General features: G+C 45.5%; 1 protein-coding gene across 4 annotated transcripts in view; it reads left to right on the top strand.

Moving 5' to 3' along the window:
* Positions 1–23,248, top strand: part of LOC138261056 (arf-GAP with Rho-GAP domain, ANK repeat and PH domain-containing protein 1-like) — a 214,305-nt gene that overhangs the window by 173,685 nt on the left and 17,372 nt on the right. For 3 of the 4 annotated variants that reach the window (XM_069209676.1, XM_069209685.1, XM_069209699.1), the window contains 4 exons: positions 3,477–3,666; positions 4,600–4,645; positions 7,597–7,769; positions 16,907–17,122. In XM_069209676.1, the coding sequence (XP_069065777.1) occupies positions 3,477–3,666; positions 4,600–4,645; positions 7,597–7,769; positions 16,907–17,122 (625 nt within the window). The remainder of the gene's footprint in view (positions 1–3,476; positions 3,667–4,599; positions 4,646–7,596; positions 7,770–16,906; positions 17,123–23,248) is intronic. The other variant, XM_069209692.1, reaches the window with a different exon arrangement.

Raw genomic sequence — 23,248 nt, 5'->3', positions numbered from 1 at the left:
AGTAGGAGAACCAGCCAATGTACCACCCCCAACATCAGCGGAGGCAATGGTGGAAACAACTTTGGAGCTGGAGGCAGTTTGCGGATTTGGGTTCCTTGACACATCTGCACCCCCACCAACCACTGGTAAGTGTACATTCCCTTCTACTTTTACCTGGTGCCAACACCAAGCTGCGCACAAGCATGCAACACACCCTCACCCATATATGTCTGGGTGGTCCAAGGAAATGAGGAAATCACAACAAATGAGCCAGTGTCTCACACATACTGTTTACTCTATTTCCCATTTCACAAATAGATGCACCTGGTGAAACACAAGAAGGGGGAATGTGAAGAGGGAGAGGTGCTGTCCCAGTTCCAGCTGGAGGAAGGGCAGGGTGATGTGCTCCCGAGTCCGCCCAGAACTTCGTAGGTCAATGATAGTGCAGCCTCAAGTTCACCACACGCAGCTCCAGTAGTCCTCCAACAGACCACACCTCGACGCATCCCCGTGACCAGGGTCCGGCACCTGCGCCTAACCCAACAGGCTCAAAGGAGCCAGCAGGCACTGCATGCTGCACGCTCCCAGGCAGGAGCCAGCTACCAGTCTGACTCTGGCAGCATCGAACAGACCATGTTGAGAGTTCAGCACCTGCAAAACAGACAAATGCGCATCATCAGCCAAAAACTCTCCCAGAGGTTCAATAACATCACCCAGCAGATGGCTGCTAACCAGGGGTACCTTAATGCAAAATTATATGCCATTACTGGGGCAACTGGACACATCTGCACAGAGATGGCAGAGGACAGACACCTGCTAAGGCACCATGAGCACAGCCCTGCAACACGATTGGTTGCCTTGACCAGGGCAATTGCTAGGCTAGCCCAGGCAAATACTGCACAGCACAGCAGACACACACTGGCCCTGCAGGTGGAGATGGGCCCCTTCACTGATGAGGTTGCTTGAGGGCTGCATCAGATAGCTGCAGCTGTGGAGGCAATACAAACAGCCAGCATTGCCAGTAGGGCAACAGGTGACGCAGCAGACAATGAGTTGCCCAGCATGAGCAGTGTGTCTGCTGCAGATGCACGTGATCTGCGTCGGAGCTGCCGCCACCAACCAACACCTACAACAGCTCGCACCCCACAGACCGGACGTAGTGCGAGGAAGTGACTTTACACTGACATTGTGCCTGTGTTGGATTCAAATGTATGTGTCCCCGTGCAGTGACGTAACCGCACATGTGCAACCACTACACATTGCACTCATGATGGACAAGGAGTCCATCTCTGTTGTTGACAACACTGAGATTAAAGTGTTGCCTTTTGACTTTGAAAACCAACAGTTGTATTGTCTTTCATGGAGGGCATTGGGTACATGTGGATTTCTTACTGTGCGAAATAATGCCGTGCTATGTGGTCCCTGCACCTTCTCCCCTCTGCTTCTCTGCTTCCTTCGACCGGCTGTTGTGCAGGGGGCGCAGGGTCATCGTCCTCAAATTCTGATCCAGATACCTCTACGTGTAAGTCACGCCTGCAGGCGATGTGCAATATTGCACTGGTTTCCACTATATTTCATACTGTTTCAGGTGGATCTTGCAAGATTTCCCCACTCTTCTGTAGACAACAGAAGCGTGACTTCAGGAGGCCAAACGTACGTTCAATCACAGTCCTTGAGCGCCTATGTGCCATGTTGTAGCACCTTTCCTGGGGAGTGTCGGGAGTCAAGTAGGGTGTCATGATCCAAGGATGCAGGGCATACACACTGCCACCTGTAGAGACTCATATGAGGGTTAAACAACATACAGACATATGTAAGTGCCACTAGACATTTATGTGCACATCTATTCCAGTGCCTAGTAGGAATCCTTCATCAAATCTCTTTCTAGTCGCTGGAATCTGCCGCTGTGCCTGAATATATATGAGTCACAAGTGCTTCCTGGGTATTTAGCTAAAACGTCTGCAATGATTTTCTGCGCATTGCACATAACTTGTATGCTCATGGAATGGGTGCTCTATCAGTTCCAGAATATGTATTCTAGACGCAATGGAAGACATATGGGCACATGGGTCCCGTCTGTGCAGCCGTTGACCTGTGGAAATCCTGCTATCTGGTAGAATTGTGTTTTGGTATGCTGCATTTCCAAGTTGTTCCTGGGCACGTAGATGTGCTGGTGTATGTACTGGAGGATGGCATCTAGGAGTGTTGCACACTATGCGACACCCCTGCAGCCAATGCTGTGACATGCTGGTAGATACCACTGGCCAATAGGTGGAGGGAGCACAGGACCTGACATGGATGGGGGTTGCATTACTGTACAACGTCCTGCTTTCGGGGGGTGGCTTTAGGGTGGCAATTAGCTCAAGGATCACATTACTACTCAGCCTGTATTGCTCAAATATCTCCTCCTCTGTCTTCTCAAAAAGAGTCAGCCTGACTCTGAATATCCTCTCCTGTCTTCGCCTCCTCTGCTGCTCAGCCAGTATTAGTCCCCTCCTCGCCATCAGGTACAGGGCAGCCATTGCTGGTAACCCCTGATGCATTTTGGGCCCTGTTTCTATAGGTTGGTTCAAGTTAACACCTATTTTGGATTGGTGTTAAATTGTTTGTGGAAACGGGCCATTTTACGACTACTCGCAAACTGTAACTCATTGTTACATGCATTTTTGCGAATCATATTTAGCGATTCACAAATTGTGACTCGCATTTTCCGCTTGCTCACAAAACACTTGCATTGCAATTTCTGCTTTGCGAATGCTTGTCATACATCGTGCACAGCTGTTTTTTGCATTCACAAAGCTGATTGCGAATGATTTGCGAGTCACAAATTGGTCGTACATTGGGTCCATTACGTTTTACGTAAAAGAGAATTCTGTTGTGGACAAAGGCATGGGGTAGGATTTGAAGTTGGTTGGAGAGATTTTGCATTTCCAGTGGAAGTAGGTCTTCTAAATTATAGAGCAGATGCTAAATCTCCGTTGATCGTGTTGCTTTGACTTGGAACTGGCACACATAGGTCAGTGGCAGCTGAAGGTTGCGGCATGTTGCAGTTGTACCAGACGATGCATGAAAATAAAGGTAACAAGGTATGTCTCTGCCATGCGCTGTGTGGTTGCTTACAGTTTGGTTTCATATTGCTATTCAGTGAATATCAAGCCCAGGCATTTGTCCTGGTGTAAAGGCAGGTTCTATCTGCAACAGTACAGATCAGCAAATTAGCTAATCGCCTTATGATTCTGTGCACATCATGCACATTGTTTTGCATTGCAATTTAAAGAATGGTGTGGTAGCAGGATTTGTGGACTAATATACGTCACATACAATGATTCATACAAGAATCAGTAACTTCTACACTGTTTCACCTCTCCATCTTCACCTCAATGAATTTCTGGGGATCAATCCTGTGTCTTATTAACCCTTCTCTACTTGTTTTCGTCTTAGTTTGACCTAGTCCCACCATTGATTTCACATGTTCCTCACTCCCGTCCCTTCTGCAGGCACTGCTACCATCTGGAGGGGATGATGCCCAAGTGATTGACAAGTCGGAGAGGATGACTCAGATTAAGGTTATGGATGAAGAATCTGAAACAGGGCAGATGGCCTGGGCACTGCTGAGGCCGAAGGACATAACCATCCTCGGAGCCTCACTGAAGCAGAGCTGCGTGTTCACCGCTATCCAGGAGACTAGTGAGTTCAAGGCGCAGTATCATCTGTGAGCTGAGCTTCCTTCAGAGCTCTATCTGAGAAACACCGATCACTCAGGGCTCTCTGTTTACAGCTCTTACGGCGTTCCCTGCTGTGAGTGGGCTAGGCCCCTCCCCATTCATTGCAATTAATTCTATAGTGGAACAGATGTACGCACCAACTCTGTACGCAGCTTACCACCCCAGCAGACAATTCTACCTTCTCTCATGAACTTTGGCCATACACCAATGGTTCCCTTCCTTTTGACTTCTGTGGACATCCACTTTATCATTACTGGAAGCCGGGAACCCTCACTGAATCATTCCTGCAATCTGGGGATGCCCCCCAACTAAGTCATTATTGGAAGCTGGGGCCCCACCCTAAACATTGTCCATGATTTGAAACGCAAAACAATACACAAAAAATACAGAAGGAAGCATTCAACAAACACATACACAAATGATAACATATTTTATTTAATTTGCAGACAAATATAAATAAAAAATAAAAAAATAATGTTAATAAGAATGTTGGAGCTCTAAGTTTAATTGAAGCCACACATCGTCCGTACTATATTCAGTTTGTTGCACCTGCACGGCTCCCAGAATCAACCTGAGGATCCTGATGTACTTTTTAGCCTCCAGTTTCAAATTCCTTGGCATCTACTGTACGTTTTAAAAATTTCACTGGTACATTTAGCCACTTTATTTCAATACACTTAATTCATCTGTTATTTAATCTTCTAAGCAGTCACAGACCGCCTGAGGAGGCTTCGCGGACCCCCAGGGGTCCCCGTACCACAGGTTGGGAAGTACTGGCATAACCGTCAGCTCCATCTGCTTCAAAAACTATCCTTCCAGAAAACTATTTAAAACAATTTAATCCCTCTCTCATGTCTTCTGTGTTATGACATGTTATTTTTGGTTTCCCTTGCAGGTTTTAATTTTGAAGAAAGTGAGATGAGCATCCAGATGAAGGACAGGTACGCTGATGCAGGTGGTGGTCATCGGGTAGGAGCCTGCTTGGGAAAAGCATGTGGGTTGTTGAAGTACCAATCTCTTCGGTGTTGCAAGTTGAGTTCCAAGTTGGCAAGGGTGGAGACCTAAGATCCTGGCCCTTGGCAGGTTAGGAGGCCTAATATAAGAGGAAATTTAACATGACCTGCTGCTGTCTGTTGAACCACATAGCAAGGATCTCTTAGCCGTGCTACCTATCTTTTGCCTTTGGGGAGACTACACTAGACCAGTGGTTCTTAACCTTTTGACTTCTGTGGACCCCCACTTAATCATTCCTGAAATCCGGGGGCCCCGGTAAATCATTATTGAAATCCCATGATCCATATTGAGTCATTATTAGAATCCCGCGACCATGTCCTAAGCAATTTCGATGATTTCCAAAGATATGGAAACAAGCATTCATCAAACAAATATACAAATGATTAAATATTTTATTTAATTCACAAATATAGAAACAGAACGACATTTTAATAGGAAGGTGTAGCTTTTCTAAAAATCAATTGAGGCCGTTTATTATTCATACTATATTCTTTTTGACGGCTCCCACAAATCATTCGGAGATTCCAACCTAACGCAATTTCAAATTCCTTTACATTTACAGAACATTTTATAATTTTCATTTTAACATTTTTCTTCTTCATTCATGAACATCTTTTTAATCTGTTAATATTATTTAATTTTCTAAGCAGTCATGGGTCCCCTGAGTAGGTGTTGTGGACCACCAGAGCTCCCTGGACCACATGTTAAGAACCACTGCACTAGACAATGAAGACTATGAACTCAAATAAAGTATGAACTGCAATGGACAATAAAAGGATGAAAGTGCATAGTATGGGAACAAAGACAAAGCTTGAAACCAGGGTCTCGGTGTGGCAAGACCTTTCTAGGTGGCTGCCTATGGCACCATCAGATGGACAGAGGACACCAGAGTGGACCTACTGGTATAAAAGTTGGCACCGTCTTCAGGGGAGGTGTCACTAAAATGTATTTTTTCCTAGGATATTAAAACAAGCAAGGTGGTCCTTAGCTAAACCCATTTCTATTGATCTCTCTCTTCCAAAACATTTTTGTTAGCATACTGTTCACAGTTAGGATTTTCCAGTTTTCCATTGGCATAGCTCAACTGTTCTGCTGTATCCCAAGTTCAACAGTGTCACGACCTCATCAACCTATTTTCAACATCACTTAGGGCCTCACTGCTAGTGACCCAGTCTTAGAAGTGATGGAGTGTTAAATCCTGATCCTTATAGTTAAGAATACTGAAGGTCTCAATAACTCTGAGGATACAGAGTTAAAGGGGTTTCTGGAATGAACTCAGACAATCCCCTGAGTAATGAGCAATTACCAGGGGTATCGGTAATTCCATTTCCCGTTCCCTTGCAGTTTTCCTTGAAGATTTCGGATGCCGAAATCTCCAGGGGAAACATGGCAGGTCTGCTGTAATTTTACAGAGCTAATAAAGCCAATGGAGTGGTAAAAACTAATTCAAGGGTCCCTGGAAAAAATTAGGAGAGATCACCCAGGGAAATGCAAACCATATGTAAGAAAAATGTCTCTCCAAAATTAACGTGGGTACATATACCTCATATTCTAATTAATAAAACATATTCTGGAAACCAAACAATACATGTTGAATATAAATTTAGAAACATACATTTATTTTGATCATATCAAATATATAACGTTTTTGCAATTTCTTCACAACAGTAAAAAATCAGATAAATGATATAGTTTAAACAAAATTGTTAGAGGTCCAAAATGAAAGAACCTACTCTCATACCGTCATTCATACAACACAACAATCAACCATTTCACCATCCAATAGTATAGAAAATAGAGAGCTATAATCTAAATACAGATAGACAAAAATAAAACAATACAAAGCAAAATATGCATCCAATGATAAAAAACAAAAAAAGCTGGCAATAAAAACCATAAAGAGTAAAACAGCTACAAAATGAAAACACTGTTTAGTGAAAATCATTGAGCTTGAGGGTCCATCGACGTGAGACACTTCAGCAATTAAACCACTTCATGAAAAAATCTATGGATTGATAATCTCAAAGAGAGAAAATCAGTATTGGGTTAAAACTCTTATGAATTGGATGAAATTGTTAAAGCTCCCAGAAGTTGGGCCACTCTTTTCACTTAGTGCCTTCTCATCGCTGCCACTGACAGGGCCTTGCCAGAATTTGCCTGATGTTCCAGCCTGAGCATTCCATTGATATTCCCTAGGCCACATCAGCTAGTCACTGCAGAAAAGTGTTTTATTGGAAAACCTGAGGAAATTGATTGAGGTTCAAACCTCACTGAGGATCTGCTGAGCCCTTCTCACTGCTCCAGATTCACAAAGCCAATTGCATGTGTAACTTCCATTTACACACACAAATTGAGTTTTTATAAGGATAGACTATGTTTGTGATTCACAAAATACATATTTAAGGTTGGGAAAACCCATATGGGAAGTTCTGTAAGAAGTTGCCCAGTTCCTCTTTCCACTGTAAAAAGGGTCAGGGGTGTTTCCAGGGAAGGTAATGTGAAAAGAGTACTCAGAAAAGTGGTGAGACAGTAGGGGAAGGAGACTCTCCATGAGTAAACATACATAGTGTTTTGTGGAGAAAGTGCAGCAGATCAAGGCCTGCTGAGCGGGATGACATGGGAGGCTGTTTACAAGACCAATAGTGTGAATCTGCAACAAGCGTGATAGACCTCCAGGGTGGCATGACTGCTACTGTGCATCATGATGTAAAGTTGCATGTCCAGTTGCAGGTAGCTGTGGCAGGGCAGGCCCGTATGAGAGGTTTAATTATGGCAGATGCACCTATTAGGCCCCCCTGGCATGAGGTTTGGTGACCTGGTTCTGTGTCTCATGTTGAGGCTGGTTCACCTACATTAGGCCTGTTTTTTTACATTTCAGAACCTGGGAGCTGGAGTTCCTCTCCTCGAAGGAGTTTGGCCACTGGTGCTCGGTCCTCTGTGATATCACTGCACCCCGAAAGTCCCCCCGCTGCAAAGATGGAGTGAAATCGAAAAAGCATTGTACGGCCTCTCGCGCCATACTGCAGTGCCTGGAGTATCTGAACCAGCACGGTGAGCCGCCCCTGACCTCACAGCATCCTTCAGGGTGGGTGGATGGGACGGCAGGTGGATGGAGAGGTTGGGAATGGATGGCCAGAAATTTACACTCATGAAAGAGGGTCTGTTATTAGAGAGCCTCCCCTTACACCTTCTCCATAAACACAGATGAGTTCTGTCCGCACAACTGGATATTCCATGCATCATCCTCTCAGCCTCAAAAACTTGCTCAGTGGGTTAAACACCTGCTACAGTGGTTTGAATCTTGGCAGGGCTGATTCATCTTCTCATCCTTCTAGCAACATTATCATTGAGTTTAGTAATTGTAGTACCTATTAGTGAGATGCCAAAATAATTCAGTTTGTGGTATATATTATTATTATTAGTAGTAGCAGTAGTAATAGCACTAGTATTATTACAACAAGTAGTAGAGAGGGTGGTGGGTGAAAACTTAAATCTGTTCACGGGTACGCTTTTGGCAGAAACCCCCAGCCCAGTGGAAGTAATGGACGCTATGCTCAGGGTGAACAAAGCTTTAAAAGATTGTCTAACTGTAGCCGCTCAGTCTTCTAGTAAGTATAAGGGTGGTTGGTTTAGTAAGCCGTGCTATGAGGCTAAGAAATGTCTGTGGAAGGCCTTAAAGGAGCACCCTAGAGATAAGGCCCATGTTAGAGTAGCCAGGGCTCAGTATAACTCTATTCTGAGGGCAAGGAAGCTGAAGCTTAAGGAACTAGCCTGGGAGAGACTGGAGTGTGCAGTAGAGTGTAAAAACCCTTGCCTGTTCTGGAAGGTTGTTAATAGGGATCCCAATGACTATGAAACATCTGAGGGCCTGGGCTGTAATACTGCCCCGAGGCTTGGGTCAGCCATTTTTGTAGCATTTTTCAGGGGCGTTCGCTAGGAGGGAATGGGAGGAGACAAAATATGTGGGTGTCCCCAATTCAGCTATTAGGTTCACACTCGAGGAGGTTAAGGAGCCGCTGCATGACAGTGCTAGTAATAAAGCTCCTGGCCCAGACTCTATCCCAATGGATCTTTATAAATCTTGCCCTCAGCTATGGATGCCAATCTTGTTAAATGTCCTAAATGCCGCAGTTAGTGTGGGTATCCCGGATACCTTGAGGTCGGCGTGTATTATTCCTGTCTATAAAAAGGGGGATCGGAACGACCCCAAGTCGTATCGCCCAATTTCTCTTCTTTATTCATCGGCCAAAATTTTGGGCCGGATTATTTTGAGGCGTATTGAGGCTTGGATGGCCGAACATGCAATTCTAAGCCGGGTACAATATGGTTTTAGGGAAGGGCTTGGTACCCAGGAACAGTGCCTAAATTTGCTGATGGTGATTGGGAAATACACTCAAGCTAGGAAAGGCACTCTATATCTAGCTTTTATGGATCTTAGTTGTGCCTGTGACAAGGTCAATCGGTCTAAGCTGTGGGAGAAGCTTACCAGGGTGGGAATGGACCCCTCATTTGTGGCGTTGCTTCGGTACCTCCATTTAGGTACATATGGTAATGTGAGGGTTGGGGTAAATGGGGAATGTTCGGATGCTTTTGAGCTTGGCAAGAGGGTGCGCCAGGGATGTGTCCTGGTTCCCACTCTTTTTCTTCTGTACACAAATGGGTTGTTCGACTTTTTGGCGGAACTCTGTAAGGATGCCCCTAAAATTAATGGACAGAACGTCCCGGTTTTGATTTATGTGGATGACGCAGTGCTTATGGCTCGCACTATCAATGGCCTTTGAGAGGCGGTCAGAGCTTATAAAATTTGTATGACAGCCCTGGATTTAGAGATAAATTGCAATAAATCGCACTTTATGGTGTATGGGAAACCAGTTAGTAGGGTGGGGGGGCTGAGGATCAATGAGCAAGCGATCAGTAAGGTACAGGAATTCCCCTATTTAGGGATTAATTTCGATGACAAGGGTTCCTGGAAACCTTGTATTGCCAGGAGAGGGGCACTTTTTAATGCAACAGTAGGTGCCACTTTTGAGTTTGCTACTATGGTGGGTAATAAACATGTTAAGGCCATGCTTTAAATATACATAAATATGAAAGTGTCTCCCAGTTTTGCTGTAGGGGGAGTCATTGTGGGGGCACACAGAAAATATGGCCCCTCTATAGAGGAAAATCGTTTCTGTAGGAGGTTGTTAGGAGTTGGTCAAAACGTTTCCAGCTTCTGCTTGCATGCCAAATTGACCCTAGATTTTATAGAAGATACCATTAAGATTGCTCCCCTTATGTTATGGATCTCTATCCGGACGAATTAGTTTGCCTCTTTTAATAGAGAGATTTTGTGGGATTGTATGGCTAGTTAGTGTGTGAAGGATATTCCTTGGCTGATGTATATCTGAAAATTATCTTCAGTATTGCGGCGGCTGGCTATGTATGAGGCTCCAGAAAGTCTCACCAAATTTCATAAACGCTAGGTTAAGGAGAATTTCTCCAAAATTTTGGGGGCCCAGAGGGAGGCGGAGGAACTAAGGAAAAACTCAGTAAGGGATTTTATAACGCTATACATGAGGGTGGGTCCTGAGGCTTATCTCTTGGGGATAAGAAATGTGAGGGAAAGGACTCTACGATTCCGCTTTGGGGTCATTAGAAGCAATTTGTGTTTCCCGCTAGGTCAGTTTGATGAAAAAGCTATAAAACCATGGCCCTGCGATGGAGTATCTTTACAGACTTTAATTCATTTTACTCTGTTCTGTGGTTTTTATGCCCCCTTTAGGCGTCGGTATTTACTTTCCATACTGAAGGATAGGGGTTTTGTGCAATACCGCCCAGCCTTCCTGTGGTTGCGTATGGCCTTGGATGCGTTGGTGTGGCGGGGGGTGGAGTCTTTTCTTAAGGGAGCTATAACTTGGTGGAATAATATAGAGGTTTTTTCAATTGAGTCTTAATTTGTAATTTTACTGTAGTATTTTAGAATTTTTTGCGAATTTTTAAATGTAATTTTTATATGTGTAGAATGGCTAATGAAATTTTGAAATTGGTTTAATGAATTGTTCTTAATATTTTGTCTTAAGTATTTTATGGGTGGGGTAGGTGTAGGAATGTTTATTTTTGATAATGATTTTTGTGAGTGTATTGCATTTTGTCGTGTATTTTATTTGTAAAGTTGTAGGAGGCTGGCCTGGCTTATAGTGGGTACCTTGTGGTACTTACACCTTGTGCCAGGTCCAGTTATCCCTTATTAGTAGAATAGAGGTGTTCTAGCAGCTTAGGCTGATAGAGGTAGCTATAGCAGAGCAGCTTAGGCTGAACTAGGAGACATGCAAAGCTCCTGCTATACCACTTATATCATATAGCACTATATCATAAGAAAACACAATACTCAGAGTTACTAAAAATAAAGGTACTTTATTTTAGTGACAATTAGCCAAAAGTATCTCAGAGGATATACTCCCTTAGGAGGTAAGTAATATACACAAATTATATGCACACAAACCAAAATCAGGTAAGTAACAGTTAGAAACGTAGTGCAAACAATGTAGAATCACAATAGAATGCAATAGGGAGAAATAGACCTAGGGGCAACACAAACCATATACTCCAAAAGTGGAATGCGAACCACAAATGGACCCCAGGCCTAGTGTAGTGTGTAGAGGGTCACTGGGAGTGTAAGGAAACACTAAGGGTGTCCAAGATACCCCAGCCCAAGACCCTGAAAAGTAGGAGTAAAGTTACCCTACTACCCCAGAAAGACAGTAAAGTCGAGATAGGGGATTCTGCAAGGACAACAACTGACTGCAAAACACTGAAGACGGATTCCTGGACCTGAGGACCTTTAAAGGAAGGGGACCAAGTCCAAGAGTCACGCAAGTGTCCAGGGGGGCAGGAGCCCATTAAACCCCGGATAAAGGTGCAAAAGGGCTGCCTCTGGGTGGAAGAAGCCAAAGATTCTGCAACAACGGAAGGTGCCAGGAACTTCTCCTTTGGTCAGAAGATGTCCCACGGCGTGCTGGAGGATGCAGAGTTGTTTCCATGCAGAAAGACCGCAAACAAGCCTTGTTAGGTGCAAGAGTTGCGATTGAGGATTTTGGGTGCTGCTAGGGCCCAGGAAGGACCAGGAGGTCGCCCCTTGGAGGAGGAGACAGAGGGGGCGCTCAGCAACACAGAGAGCCCATGCAGAAGCCGGCAGCACCCGCAGAAGTACCTGAACAGGCACTTAGAATATCTGAGGACAGCGGTCGACTCAGAGTCACAAAGGAGGGTCCCACGACGTCAGAGTCCAACTCAGCGAGTTGGGCAATGCAGGACGGAGTGCTGGGGACCTGGGCTAGGCTGTGCATGAAGGAAGTCTTGCAAAAGTGCACAGAAGCCTGAGCAGCTGCAGTTCACGCAGTACACAGGATTACTGTCTGGCTTGGGGAGGCAAGGACTTACCTCCACCAAATTTGGACAGAAGGGCCACTGGACTGTCGAAGGCACTTGGACCCAGCTCCTGTGTTCCAGGGACCACGCTCGTCAGGATGAGAGGGGACCCAGAGGACCGGTGATGCAGACGTTTGGTGCCTGCGTTGGTAGGGGGAAGATTCTGTCGACCCACGGGAGATTTCTGCTTGGCTTCCAGTGCAGGGTGAAGGCAGACAACCCTCAGAGCATGCACCACCAGGAAACAGTCGAGAAAGCCGGCAGGATGAGGCGCTACAATGTTGCTGGTAGTCTTCTTGCTACTTTGTTGCGGTTATGCAGGCATCCTGGAGCAGTCAGCGGTCGATCCTTGGCAGAAGTCGAAGAGGGAAGTGCAGAGGAACTCTGGTGAGCTCCTGCATTCGTTATCTGAGGAATAGCCCACAGGAGAGACCCTAAATAGCCCACAGAGGAGGATTGGCTACTGAAAAAGGTAAGCACCTATCAGGAGGGGTCTCTGACGTCACCTGCTGGCACTGGCCACTCAGAGCTGTCCATTGTGCCCTCACACCTCTGCATCCAAGATGGCAGAGCTCTGGGTCATACTGGAGGAGCTCTGGGCACCTCCCCTGGGAGGTTCTGGTCAGGGGAGTGGTCACTCCCCTGGCCTTTGTCCAGTTTCGCGCCAGAGCAGGGCTGGGGGATCCCTGAACCGGTGTAGACTGGCTTATGCAAGGAGGGCACCATCTGTGCCCTTCAAAGCATTTCCAGAGGCCAGGAGAGGCTACCTCTCCAAGGACCTTCCCACATATTTCCAAAGGGAGAGGGTGTAACACCCTCTCTCAGAGGAAATTCTTTGTTCTGCCTTCCTGGGACCAGGCTGCCCAGGCCCCACGGGGCAGAAACCTGTCTGAGAGGTTGGCAGCAGCAGTAGCTGCAGTGGAGACCCCAGAAAGTTAGTTTGGCAGTACCCAGGCTCTGTGCTGGAGACCCGGGGATGCATGGAATTGTCTCCCCAATACCAGAATGGTATTGGGGTGACAATTCCATGATCCTAGACATGTTACATGGCCATGTTCGGAGTTACCATGGTGACACTACATATAGGTATTGACCTATATGTAGTGCACGTGTGTAATGGTGTCTCCGCACTCAGAAAGTCCGGGGAATTTGCCCTGAACAATGTGGAGGCACCTTGGCTAGTGCCAGGGTGCCCACACACTAAGTAACTTTGCACCTAACCTTCACCAAGTGAGGGTTAGACATATAGGTGACTTATAAGTTACTTAAGTGCAGTGTAAAATGGCTATGAAATAACGTGGACGTTATTTCACTCAGGCTGCAGTGGCAGGCCTGTGTAAGAATTGTCAGAGCTCCCTATGGGTGGCAAAAGAAATGCTGCAGCCCATAGGGATCTCCTGGAACCCCAATACCCTGGGTACCTAGGTACCATATACTAGGGAATTATAAGGGTATACCAGTGTGCCAATGAGAATTGGTAAAATTAGTAACTAGCCTGCAGTGACAATTTTAAAAGCAGAGAGAGCATAAGCACTGAGGTTCTGGTTAGCAGAGCCTCAGTGAGACAGTTAGGCATCACACAGGGAACACATACAGGGCACACTTTATGAGCACTGGGGTCCTGGCTAGCAGGATCCCAGTGACACAAGGGCAAAAACAAACATGCATACAGTAAAAATGGGGGTAACATGGCAGGCAAGATGGTACTTTCCTACAATAGTTGATACTTTTCACACCGAATAAAGAGAATATATATAGTATTATTATCATCATCATCCTCGTCCCAATTTTTATAGCACAGGAATTGCCCCTGCAATGCTTTCTTCTCTTCTCTCTTTTCTAAGGAAAGAGCTTCTTTATAACCCAAACTGTGTGGCTTTTTCTTGCACACTTCAGTACAAAACCTGTTGCTACAACACTGGGTGGGGGTATATTATGTAAATAATGTATAGAGTACGATGTACACCGAAGGCCTCTTGGCACTAGATGCACCAGGGCTAATGACTGCAAGGCAGGTTTTCGGAGTGTGGAATATGGTTTTAAGCAGAGGGAATGGCCAAGAGGCCAGCAGAGGAGGAGCGTAGAGCGCGCGCAAGCAAATACTCAGGGAATGTGGATCTGAGGAATACAGGGGGCTCCCATTCAAACGTTTGTCAACGAGTCAAAGGGTCTTGAAGTAAATCTTTTTATGTGCAAGTAATCAGTGTGGTCTGTGTAATACATGCTTTGCCGAAGCTAGCAAGGCTAGCATGACTGCTCCAGCAGCCGGAGTCCGAATTACTTTTAGGATGTGGATTTGATTGTTAGAGATTCCAATAGATAATGCAGTGCAACAATTGGGTCAATAGTAGGCAGTCTTGCATCCACCTGCCTTCCTCTGACAGGAGAGGAAGAATGTAATGTCATATTATGTTATGTTGTTATGGTATACTCTGTTATGTTGTGCTGTGCTATGTTGTGTTATGCAATGCCATGCTATGCTATGTTATATTATGGTTTGATTTGCTGTGCTATGTTATGTTATGTTTTGCTATGCCATGCTATGCTGTGTTATGTTATGGTTTGCTTTGCTATGGTATGTTTTACTATGCTATAATATGTTATATTATGCTATGTTACCCTATGCCATGTTGTGTTGCTATGCTATGTTATGCTACCCTGTGCTATGCTATGTAATGTTTTGTTATGCTATGGTATGCTATGTTGTGCTATGCTATAATATGTTATACTATGCTATGTTATGCTAAATTAGGTTTTGCTTTATGTTGTGCTATTCTGTACTATGTTTTTATGCTGTGTTATGTTTTGCTATGCTGTGTTATGCTATGTTTTGCTACCCTGTGCTATGCTATGTTATGTTTTGTTATGTTATGCTATGCTATAATTTGTTATACTATGCTATGTTATTCTATAATATGTTATACATCGCTATGTTGTGTTATGCTAATCTGTGTTGTGCTAATCTGTGTTGTGCTATGTAATCCCATGTTATGTTTTGCTATGCTATGTTTTTATGCTATGTTATGTTTTGCTATGCTGTGCTATGTTATGCTTTATTATGCTATGTTGTGCTATGCTATAATGTTATACTATGCTATGTTATACTATGTTTTGCTATGCTATACTATGTTTTTATGCTTTATGTTTTGCTATGCTATGCTTTATTATGCTATGTTACCCTATGGTATGTTTTGTTATGTTGTGCTATTCAATAATATGTTATACTATGCTATGTTCCCCTATGTTATGTTTTGTTATGTTGTGCTATGCTATAATATTTTATGCTATGCTATTTTAGTGTTATTTGTAAAGTGCACCATCACACACTTTTGCCATGAGCCTCAGTTTGTGGAGCTGTCGCACACATGAGGATACTACTGTAGAAATCTGGGTGTCCAGTTTAAATATAGGCCCAAATGTGACACATAGACTTCTCACAACTTACTTGGCTGATGGAAATGGGCTCAGTGAATTAGGCCAGATCAGGGGGACCAAGTTGAGTGCTTACTCCACCTACTAGGAGCCTGACCTTCTCCATGTTGATGTCCATGTATTCATGGTCGGTCAATTTCTTGACGCTGCACAGGCACTTCATTAAGGCATCGTGCTGCACGTGTGGATCATATAGGAGTATCATCGGCAAAGGTATAAGAGGAACAACCCTAATTCCTTAGGAACTGGGTAATAGGATACACATGTATATTAAATACATAAGGTGGAAGTATTGGAGGCCGGAGTGGTCCGGTTCAAGTAGGAACAGAGGAGGAGAAATTGTTGACCATCACTGTTTGTGGTCTCTCCTGAAGGGACCCATTTCAGGCACTTCCTTGGACACCATCTTGTTCCATTCAGAATGGGATGATCTTCAACTCAAAGCCAGCCCACAAGTCCAGTAATATCAAGGCACAGGAGCGTTCTTGTCCGCTGCCAGTTTCAGATCATCGAGCACTGCTAGTAGAGCCAATTCAGTACTTTTCTTTGGCCTAAAACCATCTGAATGAAATCAGGAGTATTCTGTCCCGCGCTTGACTAGACAAGGCCCACAATGGAGCCTGTGTGTGGTCACTTGCAGCATGCGCTCCTAGGAGCAAGTGCCCTCACCCATCCAAAGGTGGCATGCTTCATCACTGGGCTTGCTCCACATCGGGTGTGCGCTGCAATGCCCAGCAGACCCTCCAATGAGGGACTGCTGGCCATGCACTGAGCGAAAAGATTGGAATGAAAAAGTGAAATAAAATCAACTAGACCAGGTGTGATTATCTGTATAATAGGGTTCTGAGTTTATGTTGAAATAAAAATAGAATAAGAGGCTACAGGATATAATGGTCCAAGTCTTTTAGGTGCAAGGGTTATTCACCTTGTGTAAGATCAAGAAAGTCTACATGAATCTTAGCTACTGCATCGGGATGCGGGGACGGGGGTAGGTGAAAATGCCTAGGACCACAGAGTGCAAATACCTGCTTAACATGAGTCACATCCTCGCCATCCATGGCGATCTTCCCAATACTTTGGTGGATAGAGAATAAGAATATATATGCGATGACGTGAGTGCACTCATTCCTGTTATATGGTATAGTATTTCCACATCAGTCACAAGGGTTGCACTTTAACTCCTCACTCTCATAGAAGATTAGATAGATGAGCATATGGGTCCTGATGAAATGGCAATTGATTGTTTTTTGACACACTTAGACGTGAAACATGTTGACCAGTAGCTAAGATTCATGTAATAGTGCTGATATGGGTTCCTACTTGATGGTTTCTCTCTCCTCTTGCAGCCCTGACGACGAAGGCAATCTATCGGCAGTGCAGCACAAAGTCTAGGCTAGAGAATCTACTGACCTACTTGAGAAAAGAGGCCCACAAACCAGCCTTGAACCTGACCAAATACACAGAGCATGAGGTGGCGGGGGCTCTGAAACACCTCTTGCGGGAGATGGACACTGGAGACTTGTTCACAGAGGAGCACCTCAACCAGTGGATGAAGGCAACAGGTGAGCAGCCTTTGAGCTTAGTTACGGTCCCTCATTATCAGGGAGTGACTGGGGGGCGCATCCTACACAAACACTTCTGGATGCTGAAAGGATTCAGTAATTACCATGTGTAAGATTCCCTCATAATGGCAGGTGTAAGTCCTCAGAATGAAGGGTAACTATTGAAACCTGTCTTTTGATCAGCAGGTTGAGGGCACTTTTCACCCATAACATGTTGCCAGGTTTTCAGCGGCCATAAATGAATGGGAAAAGTATTGGATGGCCATGTTTTCCCTCTGATCTCATAATCCAATTTTGGTCACAAATTCTCAGTTACGCATCAGTTGGAATTTTAGCACAACTTGTTACAAGAGACAAATAGTAGGAATTTTTAAAAAAAAAACATAATTCTTCATAGAGTCCTTCAAAGACAGTACAATAGAAAATTCCTTATGTGAGAATAGGGTAATGTGGCTGTCAAATATGGGTGTTAGGGGGTGAGCAGATGGGTAAGACAAGGATAGGTTCCTGCGTCATTTGCAGGTGGTGAGATTGGTAAATCTACGGCTCCCTCCTGTGCACAGAGGAGAAAATGACTTCACCAACTACACTCTCAAGGACACAGAAATAAAGAAATGATTTGAATGTATTTTTCTTTGAAAAAGTCTACTCATGGTTTCTTTTCACACACAGAATGTATGTTGCAGTTCATCTGAGTTAGATATCTGGACAGGAACCTGATTTTGGATAAGATCATGTGAAGGGCCCATTTTAAAAAGACCTTGTGCTACACATTTTCAGGAGACGTCATTGGGATCGGCCATCTTGTAGTGGGTTTGTCTACTAGTCTTTCAATTCAGGATCCATGTCTAGGATGGCCATCTTGGAATGGTGCTTCTGCACACAGGTCATACCCAACTTGTCTGCCTCACAACATTAGAGGTTTCACTTCTCTGTCTTCTGTTGCCAACCTGAGGGAATTTTGCTACATGTAAGCAAGAGAATAAAGTCCTTCTGAAAGTTATTTATTTCAGAGGTTTGTGCTGTTGATATACATAAGCTACACCCCTTTTCCCTATTACCTGGTGTGACATATACACTACTTTGTCCTGCTCAGCTTTTCTATAGAGGAGGGCCCTGGCTCAATTGTTTATCAAAGTTTTTTTTTTACCAGTTTTCTCTTTTTCTATGCTTCATCACCGTGGGGTGCCTGAAACGCAGTGATTAGCAAACAAAAAGAAGTCGAGCAGTTTGTGTGTATGGAACTGCCAATCATTGCAGCCCTACTAAGAAACATAGCAATCAAAAATCTCATATAACATGTTTTATATGCCCTCAAGTCAAGTGGGTGAGTGTGAGATATAAATCATACCAACATTGACTGCATAGCTTCTTAAAGGAATCTATTTGTTCATTAATTCCTGTGTCATCACTGCTTCAACCCAAGGGCTGCAGATCCACAAATTTCCCTTCTCTTTATCTTTTCACTTGGACTAATAAATTGCAAGGCTGTCTTTCTAGCAAATGCGTATCACTACTCTTGACAATTTTTGACTCTTAATTTACAGTTTCTTTGTATATCAATATGTGTATCCCAGAATGCCTCAGCTGCGCCTGCTGCTTTAAATACCTTTGCCTCTGTTTTGCTGATTCTGCATGATCCACTCGATGGTGGTTGCATTGGTCTTCGCCATCGCCCACAATGGATTTCTTCCTGCTCCGATGATCTATTTCTTGCTACAATCTCCTATGAATTTCTGTCTCACTTTCTCTAAACCTACTGCTCTTGCACTCATAATCATTTATCATCCCCAAAAGACATTAGTCGTTCTGCCAAGATCTACAGACCATTTGCTCTTGTATCTTTCATGTCGCTGCTGAACTTCAATTTACAAAGAGTCCTATGGTCTTCACTTAAGATCATTATTGACACACTTGACCTGTTCTTTCTTTCTCCTCCTATGCCTGTTCTTCTCATCACTCTTGACTTTATTTTTTCTTCTTGCATCTTATCTACCTACCCTCCTCATCTATGATATTTTTCATTTTTTGATCATTTTCTTCTTTTCTCACATTTCACTGCCTCCTTTTCATCACAGCTTTTAGGTGCCTTTAAAGCTACTTTATTCTGCTGTGATCTACGGAATAGTCCACTGTTGATTTTGGCCAAAGATGCTCCTAACGCCTCGCCTCCCACCGTCAGTTTCCCATCTCTTTCCCCTCATACTGTAACTGGCATGGTCTTTGAGATGATCTCCTCCCTTGCTCCTACTAATCCTTGTAAAACCTCAGCTCATCCTCAACGGCCCATCTTGCCCCTGTGCACTTCAGTGCATCCTATAGACCGTTTCTAGCACCAGCACAAGACATTTGAATTTCATCCCCATTTTTTTAAAGATTATTTTTATTGCTTTCCAGTTTTAGCAAACAACTGGTAGATTCAAACAATCCAGCGTGTTATGGAGAGGCAGGTATACTTTTATACATTTTTTTTTATATAAAGAGTTTTTTATTTATTTTAGAGAAGAACAAAAATAAAACACAATAAAGATACATTGTAACAGTAAATACAAATACCAATACCCTAACACCTTCTTCGAGATATATCATCTGTCACTTCCGTCTTACTCGTCCTGTTGGTCCCCATGGGCTCCCTAAAGTCTGAAGTGCCTATTAGAGCTTGATCCCATCTCTACAGCACGGGATCAATAACCCCTGCCATTACAGTGTCTGAGGGAGATCGGCATACTCTTCACCTCGTGTGGCATGGGTTTGGCCCCTCAACCACAATAGAGCTAGGATTGCATTCAGCAGTGCCCCTTAACCCCTGGGTGAATCTTTGCTTTCAGGGAGTTGCTTGGAGATTTCTTTTATCTTAGGTTAATCAAGTAGCCAATAAACCCTCCCAATTCCCCCACACTCTATTGTTTTTGTCAGGGCACCCTCTCGCCTCGTATACCAGTTTTTCGCACCCTGCACACCAATCCACTCCCCGTCTCCACTTGGTGAGGGTCGGCGCTTTTACGGCCTTCCATTCTGACATGATGTCTCTTTTTGCCACTAGGCAGGACACTCCCAGGAATGTTCGATTCGCTCTATTTAGCACCATCTCACTCATGGCCCCCAACAAAAGTGGTGTCTGGGATATCTCCACCGTTAACTGTAGTACCTCGGAGATCTCCCCCAAAATTGACCTCCAATACGACTCTATAATTGGGCAGGCCCAGACCATATGAAAGAAATCGGCTCCCGGTTGAGAACAACGGGGGCATTCATCTGTGGGTCGAAGATTAGCCCAGTGGAGTCTCTTAGGGGTAAGGTAGGCTGCATGTAGATAAAGGGTTTGTAGCAACTGAAATCGCATGGATATAGCCAGTGTTCGAGGGGCCATTAATGCTTCTCTCCAGTCTAAGTCCTCTATGGGACCCACCCAGCCCTCCCATTTCTGGCGAAGTTCCTCGAGGGGGAGGGGATGTATTAGCGAGGATAGAGCGATAGATCTGGGAGGTTCCCCCTTTGTTTAGGTATCCCATCATGACCCTCGCTTCCAGTGGACTGTGCTCTGGGATGCTGTCCCCTGGCCGTACGTGTACTAGTAGGGCAAGCCTGAGCTGTAGATATTTGTGAAACTGGGTGTTATTTAAAGAGTGTATTTTCTGAAGCTCCTCAAAGGACCGAATTTGTGAGTCGCCCCAGATGTCGCCAAGTGTGGATATCCCAATAATGTCCCATTTCCGGAAGCCCTCCAGTGTGGAGAGTTCCCTCAGCCATTTCCCCTGCCAAAGAGGTGTCTGTTGAGTTAGACGAGACCACCACCCCGTGGCCCTCTGCGCCGCTCGCCAGTTTACACAGTCTCTAGAGGGGCGTAGGGGGATCAGCAGGGATTTACTGAGGTTCACGGTTAGTCCCGAGGCCTGTGAGAAGAGGTCCAGGAGTTCTAAGACCCGCGGGCCACTGACTGCTGGGTTAGAAAGGTAAAGGAGGACATCGTCTGCATACAGTGCTACCCGGTCTTCCGGGCCCACGGGCCATGCCCAGCCAGCTACCAGTGGGTCCTCTCTCAACAGTTTGGCCAATGGTTCAATTGCGAAGGGCAAAAAGCAACGGCGACAACGGACATCCTTGACGGGTCCCGCGACGGATGGGAAATGGATCGGAAGCCACCCCGTTTACCTGAATACGAGCGGTTGGGTTGGAGTAAAGCAGTTTTCCAAGGCCTCGGAATTTGGGTCCAAATCCGTTCTTTTTTAGAACGTGTTCTAGGTATTACCAGTCCACCGTATCAAAGGCTTTTTCAAAGTCTATCAGAAGGAGGGCAAGGGGGGACCCGGTCAAGGTGCTGCGCCGAGCCAGAGCGATGTGCAGTCTCCTAATGCAGTGTCTGGTGCTGCAAGAAGGCATAAAGCCGCACTGATCTGGGTGTACCAGTGAGGGAAGCACTACCCTCAGCCTGGCAGCAAGTAATGTTGACAGCACCTTAATCTCGGCGTTCAGCAGGGAGCTAGGTCTATAAGCCGAGCGGTCACGCGATGGTGGCTGGGTCTTTGGGATCATCACTATTGTGGCTTGGTCTATTCCGGCGGGGAAACGGCTGATCCTCTCCGCTTCGTCAAACATGTTGAGCAAGTGGGGGCTTAAAATGTCCCCGCATCTATTGTAGAGCTCAGACAGAAAGCCGTCTGGTCCGGGTGTTTTGCCTGACGCTAGTCCGGATATGGCCGTTGTGATTTCGGCCAGGGTTATGGCTTCATCCAGGATCTCCCTGGTCACCTGCGGGATTTCGGGAAGGATCATGTAGTCTAGAAGGGAGGACTCCCTTTCAGTTGGCGGACGGGGGCGCACCGCGTATAATTGAGCGTAGTATGAGGCGAAGCTCATAGCAATTTCACTGGGGGTCTTCGCGAGCGAGCCTGCCTCGCCCGTGACCTCCGGGAATAATTCTGTCTGCTAGCGGGCGCGAAGCCAACCAGTGCAGGAGTTTGCCATTTTTATCACCCCATCCGTACACGCGAGCCGCCGACGCCCTTCAGGTGTGCTTTGCGGCCTCAAGCACTAACTGCTTTATCTATTCTCTAATCATTGTTAGACGTCTCAAAGCGGATGCTGATGTGGCAGTAGACTCAGACTGCTCCAGGGCTAAGGCTTTGGATTCGAGGGCTGTCACCTGCAGGTCTCGCGCTCGTTCGCGGGCGCGCACGCGGTGCTTAGCGTAGCCTCTAAGTGTGGCTTTACATGCCGCCCAAACTATGCCCGGGGATTGTACGGACCCCTAGATTTTGATCAAAATATTGGGTAAGGTGATCCCTTATTTCATGGGTATAATCATTAATCTGTAGGTACCACGCATTCATGCGCCACATAGGACGTTGATTCGGGGCTGTGTCCCCTAGTCGGATTCGTACTGGGGAATGGTCTGAGACTCCTCGAGGTAATATCTCAGCGCCAGTGACTCTAGAGATGTCTAGTGAAGGCATGAACACAAGGTCGATTCTTGCCTGAGAATGATGAGCTGCTGAAGTGTGTGTGTACTGCCGTGTTCTGGGGTGCCATGTCCTCCACACCTCACACGGCCCTAATCCTGCTGTCCATCCGTTTAAATTGGTTGCTTTCCCGGCTCGGGTGGAGGAAATAGGTCCGGACACATCTAGTTTAGGGTCCAGGACAGAGTTAAAGTCTCCACCGTTAAGTGTAAGTCCCTGTGGGAGGCCTATAAGTGTCCTGCGGAGAGTTAGTAAGAAGGCATCGAAGCCGGCTGGGGGAGCGTATGCACATACGAAATTGACCGGTGACCCGTGTAATGTACCGGTCACCGTTACAAATCTACCTTGTGGGTCTGATTGCGTGGAGGTGACCGCTATGGGTAATGAGCGATGGAACAAGATGGCCACCCCCCTGGAGCCCCTTGAGAAGCCTGCGTGGAAAACCTTGTCAAATCCCCCCGTGCTAGGATGGGGCAATTGGTTCCGAGTAGGTGGGTTTCCTGCAGGAGGACCACCGAGGGGGCATATCTGCGCAAGGTGTTAAACACTGCGGATCTTTTAATTTTATCCAGGAGGCCGTTGACATTCCATGAGAGAATCTGTGTCAGTGAGGGAACTGCTTGTGCCATGACTGCGCGGTAGGAAGTCGGGGACACGACCAGGGACC

Source organism: Pleurodeles waltl, chromosome 2_1, assembly GCF_031143425.1.
Source record: "Pleurodeles waltl isolate 20211129_DDA chromosome 2_1, aPleWal1.hap1.20221129, whole genome shotgun sequence".
Classification (NCBI taxonomy): domain Eukaryota; kingdom Metazoa; phylum Chordata; class Amphibia; order Caudata; family Salamandridae; genus Pleurodeles; species Pleurodeles waltl.
This window is presented reverse-complemented; position numbering and strand designations above follow the sequence as displayed.